Source organism: Electrona antarctica (assembly GCF_951216825.1).
Source record: "Electrona antarctica genome assembly, chromosome: 14".
Classification (NCBI taxonomy): Eukaryota; Metazoa; Chordata; class Actinopteri; order Myctophiformes; family Myctophidae; genus Electrona; species Electrona antarctica.
The window spans coordinates 14,542,652-14,562,996 of NC_136795.1; the positions used below are offsets into that span (position 1 = coordinate 14,542,652).

At 41.8% G+C, this 20,345-nt stretch overlaps 1 protein-coding gene across 1 annotated transcript; it reads right to left on the bottom strand.

The window, feature by feature from the left end:
* Window positions 1-3,390: 3,390 nt before the first annotated feature.
* On the bottom strand, window positions 3,391-4,017 carry LOC306936736 (ras-related protein Rap-1b-like; the record flags this gene model as incomplete). The annotated part of the gene is made up of 1 exon (XM_079520356.1): window positions 3,391-4,017. One exon carries the CDS (start codon window positions 4,015-4,017, stop codon window positions 3,391-3,393), a length of 627 nt encoding a protein of 208 aa, XP_079376482.1.
* Between the last annotated feature and the right edge of the window lie 16,328 nt (window positions 4,018-20,345).

Genomic DNA, 20,345 nt, shown 5'->3' on the forward strand with positions numbered 1-20,345 from the left:
TAGCCATCTACAGGCTCACAATGTGTTGCGACGTGTTGGGAGCTCAGCTTGTAGATGTGTTATTTTCAGTCAGGCCTAGGTTGTCTGCACTTGGACTGACTGGGATTTGCATGTGAGCTATTCGTTTTGCGTGGCCAGACTGTTGCCGTCATACATGCGTCTATATAGCATTCGGTGATTGTGGAATAGTTGTCCAACGCAAGACTAGTGAGCTATTAACAGGTAACAGTTTGTACAAAATATGACAGTGGTTCCGTGAAGTGGATCCTTTTTATTAAGTGAAATTACTACAAATGCAGTCTCCACACAGAACAATTACTTGCTGAAGCAGGAACTGTAGAATTGAGGTTGTGTGTATATAGGCCTAGTGGCAATTTAAATTGACACTGACAAATGTACTGTGTAGGAGGTCAGAGAATGCAATACTATTGATCTAATCTGGATTTATGAACATGGCTAAATCAATCAACTTGAAAACAAGCAAGAGGTGTAAAACGTGGAACAGTCAGAGACCCTGTACTCGTTCCAAACTTCTCAGGTATCCATCTAACACTGAGGAGCTTTGACCAAGTCTAGGGTCAGAGACAGGTTACAGACACGGCACAGAACAAAGAATTTGCTATAAGTGTGTATTCAGTTTGTTGATCTGCATACTAATACATTTACATCATGACCGGTGCTTTCAGTTGTAAAAGACCGGGCTTACCGCATTCGCCTCATAACTGTAAAACTGCTTTACTGTTTTGAATTGGTATAAAAGTTTGATATCCTCTCTAACTTGTTTATAAAACACCAGACATTGTAACAGTATGGTCTGCAAAACTTAGCTATCGTTTCCTGCATGTTCCTCGCAGCTGTGATGAAAAGCGTTCATTTTCACCGGGGCATCCTCTGCCAGGCATCTCGGTCCGAGTGTGGAAGATGATGGGTTGCAGTGATACAAACGGACACAGGTGTGAGTTTAAACGGGACACAAAGAGGAACCAGAGAGATGATAATCACAGTTCACTTCCTCGTCTGAGCCAGGAGAAACAATGCACCTTGTCTCTTTAGTGTGGCTGGAAAGGGGAAACACATCTCGTGTGTGTGTGTGTGTGTGTGTGTGTGTGTGTGTGTGTGTGTGTGTGCGCGTGCGTGTGCGTGTGAGTGCGCGTGTACGTGCATGCGCACGTGCATGCGCGCTTCAGCCATGAACTTTGGCAGTTGGGAAGCTTTTGTGCCATTTGCGAGCACACTATGCATCCATCCACCCCCATATAGAACTGTGATCCAGGCAGTGCTGCTACACACTATAATCAGAGTAGACCGTCACCTAGTGACCTAGAAATGCTCCCTTTCTTCTCATGCATTGTCAGTTACAAAAATGACTGCCAAATCTGAGGTGTTCATATATCACAAGCATGTTGTGTAACTGAACGTCTACTGTAGTAAGCTGCACAGCGGTTTATCTTGTTGCTTGTTTTTTTGTATGGGGAAAATGGGTGGAAATGAGCATTCTTCCTAAATCTGGTGTATTTACATTGCATTGTACGTGTGGTGTTCATCAGTATGTGCTGTCTCTACCAAATTGAAATAAACGTATACATATAAATATCTTCTTTAAATGTACATTTCAGAATGAATCTGATTTTATTTTATTTATTTTGTGGTTATGTAATGTCCTGTAAATTGAACAGTGGCCTTACTGACCTACAGTAGCCACCCAGTTCCCTCTCTCAACTATTCGTTATCTGAAATTGTACTCGATAGAGGAACACAGTGTTCCGTTAATTTCCGACTAATAGTCATCTTTTTTCTAACCCATACTGTGGTTCTGTGATATCTAATGTCTGCTGTTCAAATGCTCTTGCTTCCTCATTCATTGACAGTGAGCGTTCATTATTGCTGAGTAATGTACGTGATCTACCACTAGAGGGTGGTGCAAGACAAAACGGTGTGAAGGTTGAGCGGTTGCTCAGATTGATAATACTGTAGAAGCCGTGAAACTGTGTCAAGCGTCTACAAATGTGGTGGGAATCATAGTCCAATGTTTCACATATATGCCCTGTTCCATGTGGCATACAATTCAGTAAACTAAACATATCTAACAGGGTTAATATATACGTATCTCAGAATCAATTTAATATGATCTGGGACAGAAATCCATGAATCTGAAGTGATCTTCAGAATGGAGAATTTTGAGACTCCTGTCGTTTCTTACAGCCGTTATAGATTTCCATTGGTTTAGATGGAAAACGGTTGAGGATCAAGGGATATTATTACTTTGACAATTCCGTTATTTGTCATGGCATGTGGATGGAAGGATTAACCCTGTAAGACCTGACCCCTGAAATGTGTGTCTATGCAGTGAAGGTGATAGTTGATTTCAGCATTTGTCTCTATACTCGTTTCATATCCTCAGTAAATGTATACAGCGGTAGAGATTAGTTCAACTTTTTATGGTTCAGAGAAAGTGTTTTTATTTACCTTGAATTGAACATAATACAGTATGAAAAATCAATTCTAAAAGGATGATACATCGTTTTTGTGACAACCACTTCTTGCACTCAAACAAATAATCAGACAAACAATCCAGAACAGGAATATAAGTGCAAAATAACAATTCCAATGTAAACTCAATGTGCATACAAAAGACAATTCTAAAGAAACAGTTCAGAATGTGGGTTAAGGTCCTCAATAGGATTCAGAAAATTGCTGTTGCAAATAGAAATGTTTTCCCCAGATAAATGCTTTGCCATTTATATGATTCATAAAAACAAACACAAAAAAACACCATATGCACATACGGTACATTTCATCTATGATCTCAGGAACTTGGCCTCACGTCTTTCTTTTCCACAACACTGGCAGTACAGTCACAACAGTCACCTTATACAGAGTTAGATATGAGTCAAAAGAGAATTTTTACCTGTCACAATTTTGCTATTGTACTACTGTTTTTTCCCCTTTTTTTCATATATTCTAGCATTTAGAATCCCCACTGCAGTGTCCAATACAGTTGAGCAATGTGATTTCTCATCCTTGTGTGGACAAGATGTGTGCCACTTCACAGTATTTCTCCGCCTCAGTCATAGCCAATGCTCACAATGGCTTATACTGGCTTCAGTGGCTTATACTTATGTTTGAAGCCATCATAGATCCTTGATCCATTTAGTTTTTTCTTCGCAGTCGGTCAGTTGTAGCATAGTAGTAATTCAACTGCATCTCTCTGTGACTGACTCCGGCAAGTCCACTCCCTGAACAATGTCTCTTTGAGTTTCTTTTGGACAATTCTCTCCTCCTCTCCGTCATCTTTCTATCCTATCATCTATCCTATCCTATCATTCTCTCTCTCTCTCTCTCTCTCTCTCTCTCTCTCTCTCTCTCTCTGTTGTCCTCTCTACCATTCTATTAAGATATGATGCAACTGTTGGTTTTGTTCATGGGGGGTCGGTTGTTGCCCTCGTTGGGGAAGGTCTCCCTGCGGCGTCTCAGGGCGGGGCTGAGGTGGCTGGGCAGGTTGGCCTGCTGGAGCAGCCGACGGAAAACCTCCTGCACGTTGTCGTTGTCTTTGGCCGAGGCCTCCAAGAAGCTGTTGTTCCAGTCCAGCTCAACCGTGGACAGCGCGTCCTCGCTGGACACCAGCCGCTCGTCCTCCCGGTCGATCTTGTTGCCCACCACCACGATGGGCGTGAACTTGTCCTCCTTGAGCTCCAGGATCTCGTCGCGGAGGCTCTTGACCGCCGCCAGGGACTCGGGGTCGTCCACGGCGTACACCAGGGCAAAGGCGTCGCTGTTCTGGATGGAGAGCTTGCGCATGGCGGGGAAGGAGTAGCTGCCGCTGGTGTCCATGATGTGGATGGTGACCTTGACGCCCCCCACCTCGTACTCCTTGCTGTGGAGCTCTTCCACCGTGCGCCGGTGCTTGGGCTCGAAGGTGTTCTGCAGGAAGCGCTGGATCAGGGCTGTCTTGCCCACGCCGGCTGCACCCAGGAACACCAGGCGAACTTCTATCTTCTCCTTCACTTCTAGGGACATGTTGTCTCTCTCTCTCTCTCTCATTCACCAAGAGCTTGATCTGTCTCGTCCCTCTCCTTTTCTATCCAAGTAACTATCTCCTCCTTTCCTCTGCAGCTCTGCCTGTGAATCTTTTGTTGGACAAATCACAGAGATGGATTTAAAACAGGGGTATCATAAGAGGGGTAATCAGAGGAGTCTAGCTGCTGGTGCAGGCAGGCATTGGAGACAATGGAGAGTGCAGCAGAGCGAACAGAAATGATGCACGCATCTGTGTGTTTTAGTCTGGCTGCGCTCAGTATTTATGGGCTTTCTCTGTCACAGATATTCCACACCCACCCTTGGCTCTCTGCCAATCAGACTGTGAAGTAACTCCCTGAGTAAACTATTTGGCCAATTGGAGAACGCCATGCAAATTTCAGGGAATACAACTGAAAGAGGAGAGGTGATACGAATAAATGATGTGCTTAAGTCACTGGCCCCACTTACATCTGGCATTAACAATCCATCTGTATCCAGATGCAATATGCTACATTATCTGGAATGAGCGATCTGTAGAATGCAGAACAAAAGTATTGTTGCATTCCTTTCACTATTGATACATTCTAAAAATGGGTTTTAGAATTCAATATTGTTTCACGTTATAAGAATACACATTCCTTAGTAGGTCAGTTCACTTTTTCTTTTCAAACCATGTGAGAAGGTCACATTCTATCACTAGTAAACATTATGGTAACTTCACCTAGGGTAGGCTATAGTAGGCTATATATATACTGTACAATTTAGGATCGCACTTTCTTGGGATAGAAGATATACCATAATACATACTGTAGATTTGCACCTTCCCTGGTCATCGAGGTAGCATAATGTATGTCTGTCAGACTCTACCATTCTAGCACTTTCCCTGCTGTACCCCTTTCTGCAACCTACTGTATGTGCTATAGGAATTGAAGATATTTCTACCATGCAGACATGTCTTGGTCACTCGTTCTCATGTTTTTGTTAGTATTGTTTTCTTGACTACAATGTTAACAATGTCATTTATATAGAATGTTATTTATACTGTTGCTATAGGTTCATTGTTTACCTGGTATCCTGATCCTATAGTTTCATTGTACAGATTATTTCCATAGTATATTGTTTAGACTGATGCCAGGTTCTTGGTTTACCTCTGATCCTAGTTTCTCTGCATTCTATGCAGTTGTGATTGCGTTGCTTTTGCTTATTGTACCTCACTTTGGATACGGATGTCTGCTAAATGCCTAAATTGTAATTGTAAATTGTATTATGTTTCAGCTGTAAAGTATAGAGAATATGGAATATACAGAAAACTAAAGGATGAATAAATGAGTGACCAGAAGGATGAGATAGCAACTCAACGCCATATGTGGTGAATTACAGCATTTCTAAAGAAAATAACAGGAAAGATAATAAGATAGTTGTGCAAAACAAATATGTGAACAGAAATTGAGACTGGCGTTCTGTTTTTCCATTATATGTCAGTGCAAATAGTAGGGGTGGTGATTACTGTCATCCCATCTCACACTGACTCATGGTGCATTTTGATGGGTCAATCTACTCATTGTTTTTGTTTACTCTGAGAGTGCCAATTGATCTGGTTTGTGAGCTTTAATCATGTAAAGCAGCATACGCCATGTTTTTTAATATATTCTAGGGTGCATGCCGCTGTCCTTGCGCCCACACTGTTGACAGAAACACATTTTGTTTTTGTCAAACAGTATGTTGTCCTCATTTACATTTGAGCCATTAAGCTTGGCCTCTTTTAATCAGATTGGCAAGTGCAGCAATGGCAAAAGAAACCTCAATTACTTGATCATCAACATTATAACAACCAGTAATACCGATATGAATGATGTTTAGAGCCATAGTACCCTGACAAAGATTCCTGAGTTTTCATGAATAGATCTGTCATCTGTTTATTCATTACCCTTTGAAAGGCCATGAAGGTTGTCTTTAACAATACATTGTGCTTTTTATGTATGTATGAGTGTTACACCTCCTTCCTGATGTCCTTCCGGCCATGCCGTATTGGAGACACGGTCACCCTCTTCAGCAAGTCATCTCAGTACACTTTGTTCCACCAGCATGCTTGTCACGTGCAGGATTCAGTCTTTATGTAAAGCATCTTCTCATGTCCCAGAGAGGAGCAGGCAAACCTTCTCTGTCACAACTGTCTTTGCATGAAACTAATAGTCCTCATTTCTAGATATATCAGGCAATTTGAGGCTCATCATCCATAGGTCAGTGCATTAAAGCAGTCCGCACTGGACTGCCCGAGTGCCGCCCAGTCAAAGGAGAATTATGCCAATACAATGTCATTGTTGTCCATGATTGAATGACATCTATTCTGCAAACACAATTTGTCCCTTAGATGTTAATTAATTAATTCGTAATTACACAGGTGTAAAATAAACCTAGCTTAAAACGTGTGCAGAAATCTTGCTAAAGCTAATCACAATATCCAGTCTGAGGCATATCATGTACTGTTCTTTTTAATGTAGTACATACTCAAGCTGATGTCAGGCTGTAATAGATTCAGATCCCAGTGGGAGGCATGTGACAGACAGAGGGATCTCATCAGCATCGGCTCATAATGGAATCCTGGAGCCTCCTTGCTCACATATTTGGGACAGGGGGACTTAACGGTGAGCGGTTCTTTCATGTCCGTCTCTGTCTTATCGCTGGTCCATTTCTGAAGTGGCAGGAGTTTCACAGCACTCCTCACGGCCTCAAGTGTTTACTGTGTGGGTGGCGTGTTCTCTAAACTGACCACTTGATTGTCCCTCATTGAACTGTATAAATGGTCTGCACTCGCACCTAGTAATCTGACACATCTGCAGTCGTTTTCCCATAACAGAATATTAAGAACGTAGAAATACAAGCTAACAAGAAATATATATATATATATATATATATATATATATATATATTCTTTAACAGATGGCCCCTTTCCTTTTTTGTGGAAAAGCAAAGGGGTAGACTACCCGGTAGAGAGATGTAGAGTCACCCAGGCACACTCAAGAAGCATGTGGTCATTGTTTGTTGTCGTAATGGAATCGCTGCATTCAATGAAGAGGACCAACCACCCTGTTCAATTGAAAACCATAATGTAGCTCCTTACACAGTCACAGGACATCAAATAATGTGAGTTCAGTTCATGATGTGATGTGAGTTCTCACTGTGGATTTGTTTTTGTACTGTAGGTTCTGTCAGAACCTACAGTACCCCAAAATTAAAATACCCAACTATCCCATGCACAGGACATGGTAGGTTATTACTTTTACTTGTTTGGTACTGTAAATCATCTAACGGAAACTATTAAAATCTCAGTAATGTATTTTGTTGTATTCAGAGTATTTAACATAGTTAAAAAGAATAAAAAACATTACATTTAAAATGTTCCCTGCAAACACAATATTGGACATTGGACAAGACATTGTATATTATCATCGGCCTCTCCCATGCTTGCTCTCTGTGCCCAGACTGATTGTGAGCTGTTGCTATGACACCACTGAATCCATTTCCTTGGCTCAAAGGGCTTTATATGGCACAGTCCTGCTCCTTAGTAGTGGAGCCATGAAAGTACTGACCAACATTCTTCTCTCCAGATAATGTAACGGGCATTAGGGCAATTAAGACAATTGCCAGTGCAATATATATTAATTAGTGTGACCTGAGGGGTTCTCAACGTTTTTGGCTGGGGACCCTGGAAATGCTTTGGCCATGTCTTCCTGTAATGAAATAATGAAAGTAGAAAGATTGTGTTGAGTAGAGTGTATACTTCTGCCAGTGCCAGCACTGTGCAACTCTCAAGACATGCCATTTCCACCTTAAAGATGGAGTGCCACAATTTTTGTGTTTTTCCAGTTTTCTATGTGTCTATGAGGTGACAGTACTTCATTAGACACCCTGGAGTCGTTTTTATGTGCAATGGTGTATTAACTTTGTATTTAGGGTTTCTTCCTGGAGGCTGAACACTTGACAGTCAAACGGGCCAATGAAATAAAAACTGATAGTGTGACGTATAATTATCGCATGTACCTACACACCTCCCCCTCATTATCATTTGTTTACGTACGACAACCTCTGTGGGCGGAGCGCGTCTACCACATACATGTGCACTTTGAACATGGCGTTTGCAGTTTTCTCTCTACCAAAATGTGACAGCTAGTGTCAAACAGTCATTTCACACATTACCAGCCGACAGCACGCGTGATACATTTTATTTATAAAGACAGGGTGATTCCCCCAACAATATCTTCCAGACTGCGTGTGTAGTTCACATTTCATCACAAGTTAATATCGGATATGCAAAATAATGATTTATTTTTATTTTTGTATAGAGGGATAGGTATACAGTAGAGTAGGCTGACAGGAAATGAGGGGGTGACACGCAGGGGGGTGACACGCAGTAAAGGCCGTCAGGATCGAGAGTTGTGTCTCCCAACGGGAGTTGCGTCTCCCAGACGCCAGTTAGTCATCTCTTCAGGGCAGCCTAAGGATCGTTGCCTTTAAAGTTTCATGGAAAGCCGGCCATCCATTCTCAAGTTATTTTCCAGACAACAAAAAAGGTAGAAATTTACCTACTGTATATGCACTGTATTTCTGTGCGCAGTGGATTCAATATTACTGATACATTCACCAGTACTCTGTGAACAAACAATATCAATTATATAACATTATTGGCTTCTTTTGTAAACTGGCTATCATGTACAGTATAGTAAGTGCAAAGTAGACTGTCATCCTTTATCAGTATTTGTGTTCTATACAATACTTTTATGGTAATTTATATTACCATATCTGGATATAATATCAAGGGTTGGTGTGGAAAAGACTATGTCAAACTAGGGGTTTTTCATGATCCATTCAAAGCATTAGTTTTGCATGACAAATACTCCTTGGGCTAAAAACGTCCATAGCCGTTGTGGCCATGGCCACAACGAGGTCAGCACATTTGGGCTGTGGATATGGCCGAATTTAGCCCAAGGAGTGTTTTTGTGCAAAACTAATGCTTGGAATGGGCTCAGAATCATGAAAACCCTATAGTTTGACACCTCACATGCTACAATTCACAATTGGGTGGGTGTGCAAAAATGTTTATTTGAGCAGTAGGGTGTGTGGTTATTAGCAGTCAGTGAAGCAGTATGTTTGACACAGACTGCAGTCTAAAAACTGTGTCTCTTTGACTTAACTGTCATGTCTCAGTATGTGAGATTTACTGACAGATATAAAATTAAGACAGATATAAAACATAAAAACAAATCTACGAGTAAGGCATACACAAGCAGTGAAATAAAGCATAAGTTAAAAACAAGCACATATTGAGGTAGGGAGATTTAAAAGCAGGTTATTAAATTGTCCATAGGATATTGGGGAATACATTTTTAGTGTTTGTTGTAGAGTGTTCCATGAAGTAGGGGCATTGAAGCAGAAAGCAGATTTAAATATAAAAAAGCAAAGAAGTTTAGGCATACAGGGTATAGCATCATGGTGAAAATAGGGCCCATTATATCAACATTTGCCCATTCCTGTCCCATATCAGCAAAAACAACGACAAAAACAGATTTTAAATGTATTGCATGTTTGTACTTTTTAATTCCTCTTGTACCAGTCCTTTTACAATCATCCAGAAACCTTCAGGAATTGATGTGACTGCTGCCCAATGTGGCTCAGGAAGTAGAGAGGCAGATTGAGAAACAGAAGGGTCCCGGTTCAATCCCCGGCTCCAACTTTGTTACTGTCGATGTGTCCTTGAGCAAGACACTGAACAACCTCCTCCTGATGATGAGCAGCTTGGTTCCTTCCTTGCATGGTTTGCTCTGCCTCTAGCGTGTGTGCGTGTGTGAATGTTAAGGGCTTTGGATAAAGCCACTGCATAAATGCACCAGTTTTAGTTACTGTATTAGTATAAATGTAGTATTGTTAGTATTTTTAATTGATTTAATTGTGCAAATGCTACTAACTGAAACGTATTCATGTGGACTGAAACACATCAACTCTGTCCAGTAGCATCCCAAAAAACATTTGTTCTAAAAGAGAATAGATTCATATAGGATTTTCATATTGGATTCCATAATTCTGTATCTATTATATTGTGCAATAAGTATAACTATCGAGTCTGACCCATACACCCTGTAGTGACATGACATGCTGTAAAGTCATTTCGTTTTACTGTGAAGCAAAGTGGGCAATTTATGGCCTTCTTGCTCTCTAATGATGTACTAGAGTATGATCAGGGACAATATTTACATGGGAAGATGAGGTAAAGTGCAGTGCTACAGTCTTATTGATATCATTATAGCTATGTACAGTACACTGGCTTTGACAGGGCTTCTTATTGTACAGTGTCCCCTTTTTTGTCTCCACCAGGCTGAAGGCATGGGGAGAGAGTATGTTTTGGACTCCATCCGTCCGTGTGTGTGTCCGTCCGTCCGTGTACAGCTAATCTCCGGCACCGTTAACCCGGTCGATGCCAAACTTTGCACACACACTCCCTAGATGCCAACATGAACCTCTGCCCCAAATCTTCCAGAACGGCCTGTTTTAGCGCCACCAGGAGGCCGACTTTTGTAAAACACATTTTTTTATATTACTGCTCAAGACAGATCTGTCCGATATTTCATATTCCATCCTGATTGGCTAACATTGGCTTTCAAAGTTTACAGGTTTGGCCCGTTTTGAACAAAAAGCCTCAAATCATGAACGCAGTGTGCAATTTACGTGAAATCTTTCACAGACGTTCCTACTAGGCTGAGGAATATATCCCACCCTTTTCACATTGGCCTATTATAGTGCCACCAACAGGTGGATTTTTGCAAAACACATTTTTGGAACAAAATGCCTCAAATCATCCAATTCCACAACCTGACCTGCCCTGATGGAGACATGTGCCCCGAGGGGCACTTTTTCTAGTTTAATCTCCTTTCCTCTTCCTGACTTTATTTAGGCTGTGGAGTGATATACTGTATACTATAACTTATAGTATACATTGTATAATATACAGTGTATAGTATACTGTACTAGGGGCAATGATACAAAATATAGTTCTGGTGAGTATAGAAGGCCTGTGTCTGCAGTGTTTGAGAATGTAATGGTTTCTGTGGAGCTCTATGCGTGCACCATGAACGCTCACTGAAGCACACAGTTGAAGAAGTGAAAACTGTTTACGTCTCTCAGCCTAATGGCTCACAGCCTCACAGCTCAGTGCTGATCCACCGTCAAAGTAAACTCCCTCCTCCTACCTACTGTATCACCAGGGTCCGACTGGGACGGGTGTAATGTGCTCTAGATACTGTAGTACAGTGGTTCCCAAAGTGGGGTCTGGGGACCCCCAGGGGTCCAGGGGGTCCCCATTTAAATGGATGGTTAAGAACCAAATGGACCCTTATGGGACTGTAACTCTGAGAGTGTACAAATGGAATCAAATGGACCCGTTAGTCCCGTTAGTTTCAATTTGGGGGTCCTTGACATGAAAAAATGAGGTCAGACTGATAAACCTGCTCCACCATCCTCCTTACGCATAACATACAAGAAAGATGGACGGTAGTATGGGGTGGTTGGGGTTGGTGTTAGGTTTGAGGCAACACAGGGCTGAGGGAACATACTACGACATACACTACTGGGACCATCTACAAGCACACTTGATTGACCATATTGTACATGACTATGACCATGTTCCTGTTAATGGCTTTATTTTTGCATTTCACATTTCAATTTCTACCTAGTTATTAAAACATTTCAAATTCAGTCAATGTTGGTTAAACGTCATTGTTGCCCATGTGATTTTTTCCCCCCGCCACACCTTACGCTATGAAATGTGTTAAAATATGGTGGATGATATTTGACAAAATAGGACCTTCAATAGTGACGTACTTTCACCATTTACCATTTAAACATGAAAATAGTCACTATTAATGTTTCAAACAAAAATAATCCTCTCTTAGTTAAAACATCACACAAATCACACTTAATTAACATAGTCCTACATGAATGCAAACAAGAAGAGACCTGTTGACATGAAAAACATCAAATGACACTAACCCACAGGTTTCTCATCGTCTCTCCTAATCCCCCCCCTCTGAATGTGTATGGACAGAGTGAACAGCGTGAACAAAGGTGCACATGTTGGTCACTCACAATAAAGAGTGTGTGTGTGTGTGTGTGTGTGTGTGTGTGTGTGTGTGTGTGTGTGTGTGTGTGTGTGTGTGTGTGTGTGTGTGTGTGTGTGTGTGTGTGTGTGTGTGTGTGTGTGTGTGTGTGTGTGTGTGTGTGTGTGTGTGTGTGTGTGTGTGTGTGTGTGTGTGTGTGTGTGTGTGACCTCCCTGACTACTAATTCCTTTGCCATTAGCCTTGGAGAGGAACATCATGTCCTTGGTGGGGGTGTCAGGTGGTGTTTAGTCTCATTACACCTTATTGTAAGAGATTGTTCTCTCTCTGCCCTGTGTAAACACTGTAAACACTGTAGAATCACCACTTAATTCCCTTAAAACCTACTAAGTAGTCCCCCAGGGAACTGTACTTGGTCCCCTCCATTTTCCCTATACACCAACAGGTCTTTTTAGTTGAAAGAAAATAGCTGATCTACAAACTCACAATGCATCGTTCTGAGCTTCTGCACATTTTTTCCCGAATCTAGGATTCATGTGGTTAAGTTTAGTTAATACAGTATATTATAGATTAAATACTCAAGAGAATGTAATAAGTTGCAGTATTGAGTGTTTCTGTCACAAACACACCGTGATTTATTTTGTTTCCGTTTGTCTTAATGTTGGTTTTCTTTTAACTGGTAATCCAGTCTGGCGTGTAAACCCCCATCTCTCTCCCCATTTCCTGTCAGCCTACTGTCTCTCCCTCTATACAAAATATAAAATATAGGCGAAAGCCACAATAAACATTTAAAAAAGAAATGGTGGAGAATGTTTTCTTGTGAGTAGAGCCCTGTAGAGGTTTTAACAAGGAAGATTGTTACATTCCTAATAAGGTTTTATAAGAGAAACAAGACAACAAAAACACAACATAAAACCCAAAAACTAAACAAAACAACAACCATAACTCAACAATAAAAATATTGCAAAGAATTGTTTTAATTGCCTACAGACATCTCACCAAAAGTTCAACTTTGGCAGGGTCAAGTAACAGATTTTCTCAGTGAGTGAAACAAATGTCTGGATGAACGCCAATGTTTTGAGTGAGTCTTTGTTAGTTTTTAGATTTCTGCAGCGTTGACTAATACATTAGCAAACCATTACTAAACCACACTCCCACACACAAAAAACCATGCACACATTGTACGCAGTACACACCCACCCGCACCCACGTGCACGCGCTCATACACGCACGTGCACGCACACACACACACACACACACACACACACACACACATGTGTACCGTATCATCAAGTCTAGCCTCTGGAGCAGATGGATTATATGGCAACAAAAGCAGAAAGTGCTCTTTTTGTTATTCTAGCTTGAATTTTATTGTTACATAAGTTGACAAGTGTAAAAGAGTGGGTGAAATTATTTTCAAGCCTCCACAAAGGGCAGTTTCAAAACTAAAATGTTAAATAACAAAACAATGTGAAATATACATTTTATACACTTTCAAAAATACCTAAGTCTGGCCTGGGCAATGGCTCAGTGGTCCAGGCACCTTGGCTGGTAATCCAGTCTGGCAGTGTGCCGCGGGTTCGACTCCCGATCCCGACGGCCTTTACTGCATGTCTTCCCCCCATCTCTCTCCCCATTTCCTGTCAGCCTACTGTCTGTCCCTCCATAAAAAAATATATAAAATTTAAAAAAAAAGTCGCAGGTATAGCAGCAAATATGTGGGAATGTAATATATTCACATTCATATAAATTATATTCATAGCCATACATAAGCGACTAATTAGACTCTGCAAACCGCATGGCAGTAATAGATTTTGGTGATATTCTATACACATGCACAGTCCTGTGGCAGCAGTACTGTATGCTGGACACAGCGTACCAGGCTGCACAGAGGTTTGTCACCAACTACAGTATATGAATCTCAAACACATTATTCTACCCTCTCTATATCATACAGTATCATACAGTACATGGGCAACTGGTGGCCCGGCGGCCACATGCGGCCCCCACCTTCACTTTATGCGGCCCGCAGCAGGTAAATCTTTTGTTATACTGCACATTGGCAGCGGTGGGCGAACGGATTGCAGAGCGGTCTTGATACCGGAAGGTCGCCAGTTCGAATCAGCGGTCCGACACGTTAAAATTACCACCGCTGAAGTGCCCTTGAACAAGGCATTGAACCACTACGATGAAATGTTCTATGAGCAGGGCCTGGCTGGAAACAAGTTCTTGAGCTTAGCCCAGATACCCTGGGTAAATATAGTAATCATTTCATTTCATGCATGTATTCTGAAAACTGTAAATCACAGATGGTTTTCTTTGTGTGTTTTTATGTGATTTTGAAGTTGACCTGCCAGAAGGTTTTCAGTCTGCAGGGACCTTATCCTCTAGTCACATTCTGCGCTGAAACCTCTCATAAATACCCATACAAAATTCATCTGCTGCACTCTCATTAAAAAAGCTTCCAGTTCGATTTTCCAGTAGAAGCTAGTTATACGGGCACTGAGGTTGGCAGTGCAGCCTTATTCTCTCTCTGTGACCCACTGGGTCAGTGCAATTAGGCTACTTGTGGAGTTATGAATAGAATTATAAATCATATCATTAGGCTGCCTGCCTGAATGGATTCAGTGAGCTGTCTACACCCACCACATTCCATCTATAGGGGAGCTAAATAACCCTGGCATGGCAGAGCAAAGTGCAACACACCAATAATTGTGTGTCAGCTTCACCTATAATTGTGATAATAGCATTAGACTTTTTGTCTTTGGCTCGTCATATTTCTTTTCTTTATCAAGATAGATAGATTCTATATGATGTTTTTGGGAAGACACATTTTGAGCTTGTCTATTTGCTATATTCACCATTTTGAAAAACATATAAGGATGCCAGGTTGAACCCACAATCTGTCTGTGGGTTTTATAAAGTATTAATAACAAGAGTTTGTAAATTGTGACCTAATAATAACTACATTTAATCCATGGAACACAGATTGTTTTTCCCATTTCCTGAAAACTAACCATTTTGACTGAAAACTGCCTGACAGCAATGATGTGTTTCCACAAGTGGAACACAACTCCCCCACCCTGCCCCCTGTCACTGTGTCCGTATATAGTGACATGGTAGGTCACACATTTAGATATTACTACTGCAATGCACTTCATATCGGGGTTAGCCAGGGCTTTCTTCACAGACTATAGAGCGTCGCAGTCCCGCCCCCTACCATGGACCAGGAAATGAATCCCAATGCATTTTTCCCATAGACATTTCTTAAAGTATTTATTTAAAGACGGTTACGCCGCGGACAAAGCCAACCTCGAGTTGGCTTTGTCCGCGTGACAACTCATGACAACACAAACAATATTTTGGACCAAACAAATAATTACAAAGAAGAAAAACAACAAAAAAAGTGTTGTAACCTGCCGTTTATTTCTTCTTTCTAATTATTTGTTCGGCCCAAAAAATTGTGTTTGTTGTCATGATTTGTCACGACTCAAGTTGGCTTTGTCCGCGGCGTAAACGTCTTTAAATAAATACTTTCTGAAATGTCTATGAGGAAAATGAACGGAGAATCATTTCCTGGTCCAGGGTAGGGGGCGGGACTGCGACGCTCTATACAACCAATTTCGAACGCTGTGTAATTGTATATGAGCAAAGCTGCCAGAAGGTGTGACCACATTTCCCCCGTTCTGGCTTCACTTCACTGGCTGAAGGTTAACCAATGTAACCCTGTATGTTTCAGGCTTAAGTTTAAGATCTTATTCTTTGTTTTTAAATCTTTTCCTGGGCTAGAACCATCTAATATTTCTGATCTTGTATGTGCCAGCAAGGACATTAAAGCCCTAACCACACCAAAGGGTCAAGACGGTTTTATAGCGTTGTCCCTGCGGTGTGATATGTCTTGTTGCACGTTGACCCACGTTGACCCTAGTGATTCAACGCATGGAATTCAATGGCCCAAACCACACCAAAGGGTCGAGACGGTTTTAGTGTTAACTCCTTGCAACCGTTTGGACCCAAGGAGTTGCATGGTGACCCCAGTCTCCTTAAGGGGGATCGAGCCTTTTCTGTGGCTGCCCCCAAGCTCTGGTATGAACCCCCCCTCCATGTCAAACTCGCCACCCTCAATCTCTGTTTTTTGAAACCCGTCGTAAAACGCTTTTATTCCCAACCTTTTAATCCAGAGTGAGGTTTATTTGTGTTACTTGAGTCCATATTGTATGTTTATTTGTGCTTCTATGCTGTGTTTTTATCTCTGACTTATGTGTTTCGTGTACTTTGGTCAGCTCTGTTTTTTTTGGGGGGGGGGGGGTGTCTGCCTTCATTTGATAGTGTACACACTGTACAGTAGGCTGACAGGAAATGGGGGGTGACACGCAGCAAAGGTCGTCTGGATCGGGAGTCGAACCTGCGACCCGCTGTCAAGCTAGATTAGCAGCCTTCGTGCCAGGACCGCTAGGCAGGCCCCGGCCAGCTCTGTTGTGCTCTATAAATACAGTTGGTTTGGAATGGATATTAGACATAAATTATACATTTAGATTTTAACCTCACAACAGATTGAAAGAAGACCCAGGGGTCAGCAGGGATTGCATATGTCCCTCATTATCTTCTGTATAGGGTTGATTACAGACTAGCTGATGAGCACATATATATGTATACATGCCTGTGGCGTCTGGGTGGCTGATTAGGAAGAAATTAGCATAGAGAGCTGCGTGCGTGCGTGCGTGCGCGACTGTGTGTGTGTGTGACGTACATGTGTGTGGGTGTGTGGCTGTGTGTGTGTGCGGACGCGTGTGTGCGCGGACGTTTGTATACATGTGGGTGTGTGGTTGTGTTTGTGTCGTGTGGGTGTGTTTGCTTGCAGGCTTTTAATAACACTCCATACATGTCCAGTGTGTGAGAGGGATCATTAATTCATGGAGTGGTAGTGGGTTGCGTCTGTCTGAAGGTGTGTGACATTCCTGTCTATGAGCAAAGTGTGTGTGTGACTGTGTGTGTGTGTGTGTGTGTGTGTGTGTGTGTGTGTGTGTGTGTGTGTGTGTGTGTGTGTGTGTGTGTGTGTGTGTGTGTGTGTGTGTGTGTGTGTGTGTGTGTGTGTGTGTGTGTGTGTGTGTGTGTGTGTGTGTGTGTGTGTCTTATAAAGGAAAAGTGTTCTGTTAAACGATAGAGCTGTGATCAGTTTGCTTTTGGTGTGCGTAGAAAATTACTGGATTCAGTTTTTGAGTAGGCAGGCTCCAGATGGTAACGGGTACCGTCGCCCATAATCCATCTTGCCCTCGCTTCTTTCCTCTGACCTCATATCACGCTGACTGCCGTTTTACTGAGGTTAGGTTAGGAATAAGCATAATTTACTTAGGTTACTTTAGGAATTCCAGGCTGAACATCAGTTCCACCGGCTGTGCGCCTGGAGCGAGTTGGTTAAAGGGCGACTTCGTTGGTATACCTCCAGATGGCACTGGTTAAAATGTGGAATAGAAACCAGGCTTAGTTTAGTTAAGCGCTATAAAGCTCTCATCTCTATTAATATGTATTGACAGTTTATTACTGTGTGCAGTGTGTGCAAAGCCACACAAATCACAATGTGGTGTTCGGTGTTGAAGCTGCTCTGCTTTATGTTCTAAATACTCTCCTGCTCAGAAGCATTTTGTCGGATTGTCGTCGACCGTGATAAAAAAAAACCAGTTCAGCTCTCTCCTCTGATCGCTGATGATACTCATTCTGAGGTGGCAGCCGGCCGAGCGTAGCTGATAAACATGCCTTGCCACGTCTCTGGTCCCTGCTATGGTAAATGTGAAACGTTTTTAATCCCGTAGCTCACAGAGACACCATGCCTAGCTAGCTCACAGAGACACCATGCCTAGCTAGCTCACAGAGACACCATGCAGTGTCTTCATCATTACGAGCATACAATCTGTCCAACGTGTGATGGAACCTGAATAGTTACGCCATGGAGCGGCCCATCTCTTTCCCAAGAGCAGTGCTGCTCATCTGGAATTAATTTACTGACCAGTTGGGGGCCTGTGCACGACCACATGCCACACTAAAAGCAACAATCTTTATCTATGAATACTAAGGCCCATTTGATTCTTTTTTTAATGCATAGGTTTTATTCAGATTTTGTTTATCTCCCTCACTCTCACACGCCAATTGAGGTATAGGAGTTGGCTGATGGGCATAACAACTGCATCATTCTGTGTCACTCATCATGCTCCAGCCTGTGACAGCGGCAAAAACAGCAAGCAGAGGATAAAAGGGAAAGAATAGAAGCCTGCTTAGCCCTGGTTCTGTTGTTGTTTTCTGTTTGGAATGAAACACTGCAGGTGGTGTTATTCATCCAACAGTCAAGTTCGATACAGAAAGCAAAAGCCAAAAAACAACAACAAAAGAGCAAAATAACTGGGGCAGGAAAAAGTGTCTATTTCTATTGTATAGTAATGTAAGAGAAGTTTGCTGAACTGAAGACAGTGAAAGGCGTAACCTTCAAGTTCTGTAGACCTGCTTCCTCACGGCCACAGATAATGGCATATTCTTTTTTCATAGTCTTTTCTTTTATCCATGTTTTATCTGCTCCTGCTTGGATCTACATAGCTGTGTGTTCATAGGTAAAGCACATACGATATGCTTGCTATGCGGGAACAGTCCGGACCATGAATTGGAAATGAACTTGACAGGTCAACCCCGCTGCGTCCTGGGACACCCATGTCCCTTTAGCGCCACTTTAGTGTATGAAGACCCAGCTCTTTTATGCTTGTCAGGCCCTGGGTTGTCAGCATCTTTTAATGTCAGCGGTATAGATATAACCAGGCAAACCTGAACTTGTTTTATTGGTAGGCCTTTGATTTTGATGAGCTTCATCAGGGAATTTTTAATTAGGGGAGGGAGCTATTGTTCTTATGGCATCAAGGTCTCGGAAAGTCCCTATAGGCTGTTCCTGCCTGGTGGGTATGTAGATTATGATGACAAACTTATTTTATGTGTGCTGATGACATGACTCAGAAGGTCAGTCTCCCCTCAGTGTTGTTTTTTAAAGTCTTAATGAGTTACTTAAGTTACGTCACTCATTATGTTCCCTGTTCATGTTTGTTGAAATATCTGTTATACATAAATGCCCTTGCCCTAGCCCCTTAGATAGCACTGTATGTAGACAGATAGCATTTTATACAGACTTATAGCATGTTACGTAGACAGCACTAGAATTGCATTTTATATAGTCATAGCACTTTATAGTATATATGTATCTAGTATAGTATAGTATGTATAGTTTATATATATAGTTTCATTATATAGATACTCCACTGTTACGTTCTTAGCTTACGCATGTTTCATGATAACTACTTTTTATGTACTGTATGTGATGTATTGCCATGCTTTTTGTTCTTGCTTAATGTAAGTCGCTCTGGATTAAGAGCGTCTGCTAAATGCCTAAATTGCAAAATTGTAAATTGCCATCTTGGGATTCCTTCTTGTTTGTCCTTGAGGAAGTGTCCTTGAGCAAGACACTTCCCCTTTTTCCCCTATTGCTTGAGGGGAAATTATTTTCCGTACAAGCCTCCACAAAGGGCAGTTCAAAGGGCACCTACGGACGGCTGCAATTCGAAACTGGCCCCCGTAATTGCCTCTATGATTTCCTATTTTTGGCTATATAGAATCGTATATTTGTGTAATGCTTTCATGGTGTCGTCCACTCACTGTTAACAGTTTTTGTATTGAGTTGTGCTTGAAATGTACTGTAATTCTGCAAACTGTTAATAAATACTTCAATCAATCAATCATCCAAGACGATGGCTATTTCCATTGCTTTTCTCTACACTTATACAGTCAAGTTATCCAATAAAAGATTTCACAGTAAAATGTGTAACTCTCATAGGTAGAGGATTGCCAGTGTAATCTATGCTAATAAGTGGAGGTTGCTTTGTGATTCATTCCACTGACTATATACTGTAGTTGTGATGCAGTATGCCATGCATGACTATATACTGTAGTTGTGATGCAGTATGCCATGCATGACTATATACTGTAGTTGTGATGCAGTATGCCATGCATGACTATATACTGTAGTTGTGATGCAGTATGCCATGCATGACTATATACTGTAGTTGTGAATTGTGATGCAGTATGCCATGCATGACTATATACTGTAGTTGTGATGCAGTATGCCATGCATGACTATATACTGTAGTTGTGATGCAGTATGCCATGCATGCGCCATGCTGCACCGATGTGAT